A 12,949-nucleotide genomic window follows, 5' to 3' on the forward strand; every position below is an offset into this window, starting at 1 on the left:
GAAATGTTAAGTTGCTTAACTACATCAAAAAACGGTCAAAATTTTTTCCAGAGTAGAGTTACGAACAATCCAAATAATTCGATTACTAATGGTGGGCCCCAAAATGGGTTATAACTGTCTTTATTTTTCCCAGAGTATCAACGTCTACAAATATTACAAACATCTCCGCAAAATGACGATACGCGAGAGTATTCTTCATGCTATTGATAATTTTCGTTGTGTGGCTCGCTAGACAAAATTGCATATTAAAAATTTAGTATAGTATATTATCATCGTGTGTAGCAATTTATTACAAATATAAGAACCTTGCTATTTTTTTCTTTAGTATTATAATATATACATTACGCTTACTACGAAATTTCTTTCATATAAAACTCTTATAAATTGTTATATTCACGATACCCGTGATAAGAGTTGAGTAACATTATACATACATGTAAATTATAGTGCATATCATTCTTCTGCAGTATTTTACATGCATACATTATGAGATGTATAATTCGATTATGCTATTATGCATCAAATATTTACGCGCTATGGACTGTGGAAAGAAATCTATAACACTTTATTTGAAACAATGTAGCGCGAGAGAACGACGTAAACGAATATAGATTGAAATTATTGTTTTACATTATATTTTCGATGAATTTGTCGATCTAATTATGACGAGCAAAGTAACCCCGAAAACTGCTATCGCGTTTACAAAACTGGTAATCGCCTTGTCCTTTTCGTGGCCACTTTCAAAGAGCGCCAGTAAATTTCAAGTAATACGCTTCAAAGTTCTACGCTCTTTGCTCTGTATAAATATGGCTGTACTGATTGTGACTGTATCGTACACCCTTTATCGTAATGACTACGATCTACCAAAACTAACGAAGCTGTGGGTGTTACTGGCTGCCTTTATACAAGTCCCACTGGAGATAACACAATGCACGCTGCAATATGACCGATTGCAAGTAAGAAATTCATATCTATAATGCTATCAGACTTTTGATAATTCATTTTCAATCTTTCGTTCTTCGTGCATTATTTGTGTGCCTTTATGAAGATATATTATCAACATAAATATTTATTTACAATATTGTTGATCAACGCTGTATAAATATTTTATAAAATACTTTTTTATTGACCCGTTTGTCAGTAATTTCGGAACGAGATTATATCTTCGCGAAAATTTATCTATAACTTGGACATATCGAATTCATTGATTTTATTCATTTATTTATAATTCAAGTATAAACTGTACGTATTAAACTTGAACAATCGAATTAAATTTCAGTATTTAGTTTCGGAGATGGAACATAATTTCGAATGCGCGAAACCAAACGAGGAAACGCTCTACCAACGGTACGTCAATAGATGCGCGATGTTTTACGCAAGCTCCACAGCGGCGGTTTTTCTCGGTGCGTGTATAACGGGAATCGCACCGCTGATAGTGGCCGATCAGCTCTTCCCTACAGATGCAAAGTACCCTTTCGACGTGGAACATGAACCGGTGAAGACCATTATCTTTCTACATCAATTCCTCGCTATCTGGCAGTGCTTCTCCATCGTTTGCGTCGGTAGTTTTGTCGGTCTTCTCATATGGTTTGCGGCAGCGCGTTTCGAAATATTGTCGCAACAATTTCGTACGGTCACCGACATCTACGGCATCATCGACTGCGTACGGCAACATGTGAAACTGTTAAGGTAATAAAACGTTACTTTTATTATTTATAAAAATTAATAACCATTATTCTTTTTAATAAAAACATAATTATTTTTATTTGGTGTGTACTTGTTTGGTAAAGATCCAGGAATTAGCACGTCATCTTTTTCGTGTTATAGAGCAATAAATGATATTTCGCCTGATTTGTCTTTAATGTTATGCAGTCTAGGTTGGTATCTCTCGCTCTCTTGTCTAATATTTTTATAGAATTCACGTGCGTTATGCCCAGAATAGTGCATACTGATATCTTCCAGTATTCGATCAGTGTATCGTATTTATTCGTTTTATAATAGACTGTCTCTCTAAAGTGTTGTATAAGACCTCCACTTCTTCTTCTTCTTCACTCGCTTCAGTGAGCGCATATACACAGATGAGGGTTAGGTTATTATATTTCCCTTTTAACCTTAGCTTGTATAATCTATCGTTGACCGGTTCAAAATCCAGGAATCTGTTTTTAATTTTCCGACCGACCCAGAAGCCTGTACCTCTTTGTCCCGCTTTATCTGGAGTTCCACTGTAGTAGAGAGTATAGTCCCTTTTCTCTATTTTTCCTTCATTCTTCCACCTTATTTCCTGTAGTTGACTTTTGACATGTAGAGGCTTCACATTACGCTTACCAAATCCTTAATTGAACCCTCATTTCCAAACATATTAAAAAAATTTTAATAGCAAAATTTGAAATAAAAAATCCTGTAATTCACTTTACTCAGAATAATAAGATAAATCAATAACAATTTATTTTTAAAAAATACAAGATTGTTTTTAAGGGAAATATGCAATTTGCAATGTGCAAGTACAAACCTTTTTTAATTTTAGTTTGAAGCTAGTTTTAAGTTTTACGAATAAAATCAAGACATGTGATAAAGACATAATACGTACAGATACTAAATAACGAAGCAAAAGTTCAAAGGTAAAAGAATATAATAAAAACTATTGTTATAACTGCTTGTAATCCGTAATATACAAAATTATGTTAATTAAAATCATGGTTCACATTCAAGACAAATTTTACACAAACGCATACAGCGATGTTTTCATCTTATTTAGGTAACAAATCGTTTCAGATACGCTCAAGAAATAATAATTGCTTTTCGTTCAATAATATTATCAATAATAATTATTTGCACATGGGTGATTGTAACTTGTGGCCTAACAATTGTAAGCGTAAGTACCTATTTATTTTGCATTATTTACCATTATTTTGCGACAATAAAACGACATTTCTTCTGGAGAAAAGATTGCATATACAGGGTGTCTGATGCAAAAGTAGCCAACTTGAAAATAGTGGTAGATTGGGTTAAACTAAGGAGAAATGTCATGTGCCGCGGTACAAAAGTAACAATAATTATCGAGTAATTAATTTACACGTTTGAGCGAATGAGGATGCGGGAGACGGTAGGCCGGACTCGGAAGGCATTTAAGAAAATCGATCGATGAGCGGGAGGTGGAGCGACGCGCGAGATACACCGTGGTGGGAAAAAACCTAGACGCGGCGGGGAGCGCGGCGCAGGCGGCAAGCGCGGCAGCGAGCGCGAGCGACGGGCGACCCGAAACATACTATAAACATAAGGTTTGTTTTCTGTTCCTGCACTGATGAACTAGTGCAATAAATTGAAGTAAGACAAGTATATTTTTTCTCATTCTAGCTTACTGCACTAGTTCACCAGTGCAGGAACAGAAAACAAGCCCATAGTATCTCGCGCGTCGCTCCACCTCCCGCTCATCGATCGATTTTCTTAAATGCCTTCCGAGTCCGGCCTACCGTATTCTGCATCCTCATTCGCTCAGACGTGCAAATTAATTACTCGATAACTATTGTTACTTTTGTACCGCGGCACATGATATTTCTCCTTAGTTTAACCCAATCTACCACTATTTTCAAGTTGGCTACTTTTGCATCAGACACCCTGTATGAATATGCCTGCATGCATTTTGTTTATCTTAGTATTATTATATACTTAGCGAAGTACATTAACGGACAAGATACAATTCATGACATTATGCATAGCTGCACTTATGGAAGTTTACGCGTGTGCTTGGCCAGCTGATCATTTAATAGATGCGGTAAGTTATATTTCAATAACATTTGCAAATTGACATAGTCCAAATGATGAAACTATAAATGTTTATCACGTACTGTTATTGAGTTCCAGATTATTTATCATATACATACAATTGCCAATTTCTATATTAAGTTTCAATTATGTTATTCTAACAATGTTAATATTACATGACATATGTATTATTTATTAGAGCACCAATGTTGCGCGAGCCATTTACGATTCTCTGTGGTACAATCAAGATAAGATTTTTCAAAAAAATGTATGTTTTATCTTGCTGAGGAGCCAAACACCAACGACCGTCTCTGTTTCCTCTATCCTTCCAGCTTTATCATTACAATATTACGCATCGGTAAGATTTTAAACATAAAAGAATTCTTTCTTTTTACACAATCAATATTTTACTGTTGTAACTTTTAACATTGCAAGTAATCAAAATGTTACGATTTTTTAGAATGTCTATAAAAGATATTACAATTTATGAAAAATTTTAATAAAAATTGAAATAATTAATTAAAAAATTCATTGACTACATACAATTAATGCTCTTAACATTTCTAATTTATAACGTAAAAATTTATAAATGTAAAAATTTTGTATGTTTTCCACATTAAATCAAATAATACATATTAATATTATTATTTCACATATTTCAGTATGTATCAACAGCTTTTTCTTATTTAATGACGTTGCGAATGGTATTTGTGGAGGACAGTGGAATCAAGAATTAAATTTTAAATTTGCGAAAATTCCTCCTTTTTCATTACGTAAAAATTGATATAATTTGCATAGTAGAAGATCTCGTTGGCACTAGAAACTATGGATATATTTTTATATCTTTCTACACAAATTATTAAATATTAATTGACATACGACTCACGAAAAAAAAATTTCTTATGTTAATTGCATAAATTATCTTTTACATTATTTCCAAAATTGATTTGACATGAAATTAATTTTATCACATTACAAGCCACCTTAGTTTTATTATTAGCGGACAGCACATGCACTGTTTGATATTTACAATAACTTTAATTGTATAAATTATTGTAAAACGCCAAACGTTGTTGCAATATGTGAATTATAAAAGTATCTTAAATATAATAATAAATATGTAAACATGCCGGATATTTTTTCATTTTTGTTTATTTATATGTATATTAAATTTTTTATATCTACATTGAGAAGAAAATATTTTCCCTCATCTTATAATAATATATACTTAGTTAAAAAACTTTAAATATTACTTTTCTTATGTTTTAGACTATTCTCCTCCCTTTATTCTATTTTGTCCAAAGTAAACTTGGCAGAGAATATAAATTACTCAGTCAGTCAATTTTTATTCTTTTAGTTATTTATAATTTAACAAGAAAAATCTCTGTTCATGACCTGTTACATTTGTAATACTTAACTTATTATCATAATACGATGTATAAACTAATTGACTAATTTTCTCCTACTATTAAATCGCACCTTTTCTCAAAACTATAACATGCGAATGTTGCGTGAGCGCAATTTATTCTTAAAAACTATTGTATCGTACGTATATCATTTGAGTGAAACAGTATTACATCCTACATACGCATTTATTTTCTTTCGCCGAAGGAATATTTCCTCGATGAAATTACTATGTAGCGCAAAATGAAAAATTCCGTTGTGCATTGAAAAAACGATAAGAATACTTTATTGCACAGTATTTATAATCGCAATAAAACGTACACTGAGGGCGTACACTTGTTTCAACCTTTTGGTAACTAATAGTAAAATCATATATAGGTCTTTATTTCTCCTTCAATTTAAGCAAAGATAGACGTTTAATTTAACTATTATTTATCTTCCCAAGTAATTGGAAAAATCGATCCTATGTGTACCACAGATAAACTAAGATAATAGTCCAAGAGCTGGTGAACATTTTGTTAAGGTTGTTTTATATAAGCTGAAATTTTGTAAAAAGTTATTTTTTCCCTACCTGAATAAGGATTTCCCAACCTGCCTGGCCAGCGTTGGTTAGAAGTGCACCTATAATTTTTTCAAAATATAAAAAAAATGTTGAAACCAACGTGAAGTGTACAAGTTGAAATTTGAATATATAAAAATTTCATACTTTTTTGAGTAAGAAAAAAAAGGGCAGGCGTCCTGGTTGGTTCGAACCTAGTGGAAGACGATCGTAAAGTTGTATTAGTGGTGGTGCTTAACTTTTATTTCATAAAGGTATTTCATAGCATCAGAAACATGTTGCAATTTTTACAATGTGTTTCTAATGCTATAAGAGTAATGTATGTTGAAAGCTAGGCTGATTTAACAAATAAAACAGTATGAAAAGTAGTAAATAATGTTTTCCGTGAGTGCGACGGAGAGAAAATTATGCAGACGCGCGCGCGAGAGAAAGAGAGAGCGTATATGGAAGATGCATAATAGTAATACATATGATATTAAAAAAGTATAAGAGTAAATGATGCATATTTATTTAATACACTGTGTTGGATATACATATAGAAAATAGAAATGTATCTATTATATTGACGTTTTTTTAATCAGACTATATGTATATGTATAGTCTGTATTTTTCATTTCTTTTTTACTTTTTTCAATAACTGTTCCTTAACTATTTTTGCTTATTGAATTACGCTTCTGAAATTTGATTTATTGTCTTTTTATATTTCTGATTAAAAAAACATCAATATAATAGATACATTTCTATTTTCTATATGTATATCCAACACAGTGTATTAAATAAATATGCATCATTTACTCTTATACTTTTTTAATATCATATGTATTACTATTATGCATCTTCCATATACGCTCTCTCTTTCTCTCGCGCGCACGTCTGCATAATTTTCTCTCCGTCGCACTCACGGAAAACATTATTTACTATACTTTTCATACTGTTTTATTTGTTAAATCAGCCTAGCTTTCAACATACATTACTCTTATAGCATTAGAAACACATTGTAAAAATTGCAACATGTTTCTGATGCTATGAAATACCTTTATGAAATAAAAGTTAAGTACCACCACTAATAATACAACTTTACGATCGCCTTCCACTAGGTTCGAACCAACCAGGACGCCTGCCCTTTTTTTTCTTACTCAAAAAAGTATAAAATTTTTATATATTCAAATTTCAACTTGTACACATCACGTTGGTTTCAACATTTTTTTACACTTTGAAAAAATTATGGGTGCACTTCTAACCAACGCTGGCCAGGCAGGTTGGGAAATCCTTATTCAGGTAGGGAAAAAATAACTTTTTACAAAATTTCAGCTTGTATAAAACAACCTTAACAAAATGTTCACCAGCTCTCCGGCTATAACGTAAGAAAGCAAAGTAGTACTACTATATTTAACACGTGAATACAATAGCATACATAGTATATCCAGGATATCATACAAAAATCTTTTTTTATCTAAAGTATGCATAAATACCTTAGCTACATATATTCGGAAATTATAGAGATGCCTCACTTATGTACCCATTTCCTAGCTCTTTTGCCGGCAAGAAATATTACGGCTTACTAAATTCACACACGCAAGGTGATTCGTCTCTCACATACATGCTTAATCATAATTTTATTTATGTACGCCCTACACGATACGGAAAAAGGTAATAAGAATTCTTCGACACTTATACAGCAACACCCCTTTGCTAAACCCTTTCATCGTAATATGGTAGCGAATACGCGGAGCATTCATTATGTAACGGCTCGCGAAAGGGTTTTTCTTTCTCGTATCATCAACTTGCAATACGTTAGAATACATCGCGCATTACAGCCATGCGAAAAAAGTTGTTGCTAAAGGACGTGATCTACGCCGTGAAATTAAGTGTGACTCCAATTTGCTGTTGGCCGTTAGAGCGAAATGCGACAAAATTTCAGATATTCTGTATAAAACTGTATCATTATTTCTGTATTGCCACGGTTGCGTGTCTAGCGGCACCAATGACATATGGTTTCATATATAGTCTTAACAATCCTCTTAATATAGTACAAATGACTACTCTGACAGGCGGCCTTTACCATACCATAGCTAATTTCATTTTTTATAAAATTAATTACCATCACATACAGGTAATCAATTATCCGTTAAATCCTATAAGCACACGGTGGTATTGTTCAATATTTCCTGTAATTTAACGCGAGCGGCGTCGCAATGCGAGAGGAATTTCGAGAAGTTATACTGCATTCCATGTATATCTTACACTGTATTCTATCATGGAACGTCGCCAGTTTCGTAAACTTGCAAAATACTTCGTACCACATTTCCTACTTGTGTTGCTATCTATTGTTATCTATTTAAGCAATAAACCAATACTTTGTACAACCTCTCAAAATTCATTGCACCATCGCGAACAGGCACATTAAACGCAAAGTAGTATAAGAGTGGTAACACTTTTAGACTGACTTTTATATTAACTGAATTTAATAAACATTTCAAATACCATCATGCGTTTATAGGAAATATTGAAAGATTCATACGCAAATTGCTTACACATTCACGTTTCTTACCTCTATATCTTCTACAGCGTGTCGGATTCGATTTGGACCACTCCAAAGATTATAGTAGATTGGGTCAAACTGAGAAGAAAAGTTATATACCGTTTTACAAAATCCGTAATTATTATCGCGTAATTTAGAAAAACGTCTGAGCCAATAAGTGCACGGAGGAGCTGAAGGCCGGACTCGGCAGACATGCAAAATGGTGTATTATTCTCCTACCACCAGAAAAACTTTTTCGGCGCGGTGTCATATGTCGCGCGTTCTCTCGCTGCGCGTCGTTCGCCCGCTCACCGCTCCCCGCTCGCCCCCGTCACTCATCGATCGATGCGTGACTCCACCTCTCGTTATCGGATCTTGAGAGATGTCAACAAATACACCATTTTGCATGTCTGCCGAGTCCGGCCTTCCGCTCCTCCGTGCACTTATTGGCTCAGACGTTTTTCTTAATTACGCGATAATAATTACGGATTTTGTAAAATGGTATATAACTTTTCTTCTCAGTTTGACCCAATCTACTATAATCTTTGGAGTGGTCCAAATCGAATCCGACACCCTGTATATCAATAACAATTATTTCAATATTAACAGCAATTATTTACAGAATGTTACTCACGAAATGGTACATTTCAATAACGTAATGAAACCACGCGAAGAAATCGTGATTCAGCGGTATATTGACAAATGTTTCGTGTTGTATGGAGTATCTCTGATTACTTTTTACTCGGCAACAATAGTAACTGTATTCTTACCTGCTGTGACGGAACAACCATTTCCAACAACAGCCAAATATCCATTCGATGTGTCTTATCAACCGCTAAAAGCAATAATCTATGTACAACAAACTGCAGCCGGATTCTTTATATCAGGACAACTATGTATAAATGTTTATATGGCTTTATTGATCTGGTTTACAGCGGCAAGATTTGATATTCTAATTGAAGAACTAAAGACAGTTACAAATGTCTATGCATTGTGCAAATGTATTAAAACACATCAAAAACTACTCAAGTACGTAAAATAATTTTTATCTATCTAATATAGGAATAATCTAGTTTAGGAGATCTCAATCTCTCTATGACTCACAAGCCGGATTTGTTGCTCGTAAAGTTTTATCTGACTCGCCATGAAAATTTCGATTTTTTCTTAGTGATTCTTTATTTTGGTTAAAATAAATTCCATTTATTCAGAAGATGAAAAGAGAAGAATTCTTTGAACTCAGAGGTTTACAAAATGTTCTTTACATGTCCTCCTCCCATTTCCACACATGTTTCTCACCTTACGTACCCTATAAAATTTGCAAACTCTTCCAAAAATTCCTAGCTGTATACAACTTAAAAAATACTAATATTTCGATCTACATTTATTATGACTTTTGCTCCTGATTTAAATTCTCTGACTGTTTTTTATGGGAATTTCTTTAAAATATGTTGTACTGGTTACCGATACATGAGAGAAATGCTTGTCAAATAGTTAGAACAAAAGGAATTGTTGAAAACTTTGGAGTTTGAAGAATTGAAATTATATATGTATATAGATATTTCTTTGATTCTGTGATTTGGTCGTCGTAGGTTTAAACTTTTATAATATAAAAAAATGTTAATTATGATATTTTGGATTTATTCGACTTCTTTAAGTAAAAAATTTTCTCCGATCACCGGTTGTTACAAAAATTTTAATACGCCCTCTTTATAAAAAGATCTTCACCAAAGGACCTCCAATTTGAAAAGATTTAAGCAATGCTGATTTATTTAGGTATGCAAACGAAGTTGCAATTGCTGCTCGTCCTTTCGCATTTATATCAATATGTTGTAGCACGGTTAGCTTAATAACAATTTTACTTATGCTTATTACAGTAAGTACATGTAACCCATCTTATAAAAATTTACTATTTATATATATTATTTCCGCTAAATTTATGCATAAATATTATGACTATCAAACCAACTTAAACAAAACAAAAATAGCCTATAATAGAAATTACGTATATGCAATATATATATATATATATACATCGTCAAATTAGTATACATATGTATATTCTTGATTTACTTTTTCAAAGAGGAAATAATTTTGATAAATTAAATCTGAAAATTGTAGTGTAAGAGCACAAAAATATAAGAACATTACAATATATCAATATTTTTTAAATAGAAGCCACCTCTACTAGTTTCACTCCACTTTTGTGTTATGGCTGCAGCATGTGTAGTAGAAGTATTTATGTATACGTGGCCAGCAGAATTTTTGATGCGTACGGTAAATTACTTGTCATTCAAATTTACCATTTTATTTTGTGCTATTAATTGTAATTTTAAAAATATTTATTATTTTTCCCCAGAACTATGAGGTCGGACATGTAGCATTCAATTTACTCAAAAACAATCATTTGAGTAATTTCATTCAAATATGGCAACGTCTGCAATTTATTATAATGCGATGTCAAGAACCTATAATAATTTCAATTCCTTGTCTTCTGCCGCAACTATCTTTTAATTATTATGCCAGAGTAAGATCAAATTTCGAATTGATTTGAAAAAATTATTAAAGATACTAATACACATCATCCTTATTACGTATTTAGCATCATCAGAAACAATTCCATATGTTTGCAAGTTTTCTATTAATATTTGTTTTTATTATTACTAAATATTTTAACTATAAAATGATAAAATATATCTTTGAAGATAAAAAAGATACGAATAAAATTACAATGGAATCTTTATGTATTATCAAACATTTACTTTGTTCTATGTTACAGTATCTTTCGACTATACTCTCCTATTTCACAACACTGCGTGTGATGATGGACGATGGATAAATAAAAGTAAACTCAATATTGTATGCAATTGAAATATACTTGAAACGACCATTTCAAGTAATTAAAATTTGCACTACGAAAAGTTCTTGTATTGCGTTTTTGTTAAAATAGTCAATGTCTTGAATAGTTGTAAAAATACAATTATTTTACTTAGTAAACTGTCATAATTAGTTCGATTTGGCGATGATAGATTTAATTTAATTGTACTTATTATCGCGCAATACCCCAATCAGTGAACAATGTTTTCGAAATCTTTTTTTAATACATACTTTTTATTAATTGTGAATTGTGTAATTTATTGTACAAAACTATTATTTAACAATTATTATTCAAGTGTAACAATGATTTAGAGAAAATAGTTAGGTAACATTTATTGAATGTTTATTTAATCTCAATGTTATTTCTTTCATATTTTATATGTTATATTGATTTTATATATAACATTAATAAATAATTTAAAATAATACCTTAATAGCACAATGCTTTGGTTTAATATTAGTTCAATGTTGATTATATTAGAAATCAGGGTTGGGAAGTAACTCGTTAGTTACAACGAAGTTACAGTTACGGTTTTTTAGTAAATCTAACTTAACTTTGTTACTTTCTCTCCATTTGTAACTATAATTTAACTCAGTTACATTTTTTCGATAACTGGTAACTAATTTCATAGTTTCATTAATAATAACTTTATATATATTTTAAACTTCTACAGATTACATTTAGGCCTTGCATCTGCGCATAAACGCCTTTATCGACGCTTTACAATTTAAATACAGATTTAATGTTTTTATTTTTATTGCAAGACAGTAACTGTAAAGTAACTATTCATTACTTTTTTTAATAACTGTATCTGTAGCGCATTACTTTTCAGAATTGGTAACTTGTAACTGTAACTAGTTACAGTTTTAGCAAAAAAAACTGTAACTGTAACTAGATCCTACCTAGTCAGAAAGGTAACCTTGATTCAAAGGGTTTGTTTTCTGTTCCTGCACTGGTGAACTAGTGCAGTAAGCTAGAATGAGAAAAAATATGCTTGTCTTACTCCAATTTATTGCACTAGTTCACTAGTGTAGGAACAGAAAACAAGCCTAAGGTTGATTCAACGTCGATACGGTTGTCAGCTGGTTGAGTCGATAAAAAAGTCGATATTCCTACAATGTCAACCACTCTTTCATTGTTGATTCAAGATTGATTCAACGTCAAAGCAACTCACCCAGAAATGATTGGTCGAATCGACGTCGATTTAACGTCGATTGACATTGATTGATGACATCGATTCAACCAATTAATCGATCATTTCTGGCTGGGTGGACCTTTGCAATGTGTGAAATATTGGACATATGCACTAATGGGTTAAACTGTACTCGAATACATATAAGCACTAAAAAATTAACTTTGAAGTTTGTTTAAAACATTTGAAGATTATTTAATACATTTGCAACAAAAGTCGTACCTCGACTTATATTAAATGTTATTATATTAAATGTTAAATGTACAAAAACATTTAATAAATACAATATATAAAAAACATGATTGAACTGTTAAAATATTTTTACCAAAAAGAAATATAAAGCATTTTCAGCAGGAAATGATTGGTCGTATCGACATCGATTCGACGTCGATCAACGTCAAATCGACCAATCATTTCCGGTTGTATGTATATACAGGGTGTACCGCAACTCGTGACCGAAATTTTAATAGCGTATTTCTGAGCAAAAAGTAAGACGAAAATCCTAATACGAAAATGTCGAGGCTATAATACTTTTCAAATGGGAAGCATTTATAATAGACAAATCAGGTAGTCTAAAGTTCGCGCGTTCAGGGACGGTACATTGCACAGTGATAAAGGTACTCTTGCATCTTTCCC

The 12,949-nt window shown here is 32.0% G+C and overlaps 1 protein-coding gene across 2 annotated transcripts; it reads left to right on the forward strand.

Annotated features, from left to right (window-relative positions):
* The first annotated feature begins 147 nt into the window (after positions 1–147).
* LOC105557418 (odorant receptor 49b-like) lies at positions 148–11,642 on the forward strand. Of its 2 annotated transcripts, XM_012004667.1 has the most exons (8): positions 148–956; positions 1,280–1,689; positions 2,773–2,872; positions 8,869–9,275; positions 10,020–10,119; positions 10,419–10,520; positions 10,603–10,770; positions 11,023–11,642. In XM_012004667.1, the coding sequence occupies exons 1-8, from the start codon at positions 663–665 to the stop codon at positions 11,080–11,082; spliced, it is 1,641 nt and encodes a 546-aa protein (XP_011860057.1). In that variant the 5' UTR covers positions 148–662; the 3' UTR covers positions 11,083–11,642. The 2 variants fall into 2 exon arrangements, with proteins under 2 accessions (XP_011860057.1, XP_011860058.1); XM_012004668.1 differs by lacking the exons at positions 8,869–9,275; positions 10,020–10,119; positions 10,419–10,520; positions 10,603–10,770; positions 11,023–11,642 and adding exons at positions 3,671–3,772; positions 3,962–4,120; positions 4,425–4,640.
* The last annotated feature ends 1,307 nt before the right edge of the window (positions 11,643–12,949 follow it).

Source organism: Vollenhovia emeryi, unplaced genomic scaffold, assembly GCF_000949405.1.
Source record: "Vollenhovia emeryi isolate VEMERY1.0 unplaced genomic scaffold, V.emery_V1.0 DF939493.1, whole genome shotgun sequence".
NCBI classification, from domain to species: domain Eukaryota; kingdom Metazoa; phylum Arthropoda; class Insecta; order Hymenoptera; family Formicidae; genus Vollenhovia; species Vollenhovia emeryi.

Excerpts from the sequence above, each read along its gene's own strand:
- LOC105557418 (XM_012004667.1), top strand. The coding sequence starts at position 663 with ATGACGAGCAAAGTAACCCCGAAAACTGCTATCGCGTTTACAAAACTG. Across the intron at positions 957-1,279 it reads TGCAATATGACCGATTGCAA|TATTTAGTTTCGGAGATGGA; the intron begins GTAAGAAATTCA and ends ATTAAATTTCAG. Across the intron at positions 10,521-10,602 it reads CAGAATTTTTGATGCGTACG|AACTATGAGGTCGGACATGT; the intron begins GTAAATTACTTG and ends ATTTTTCCCCAG.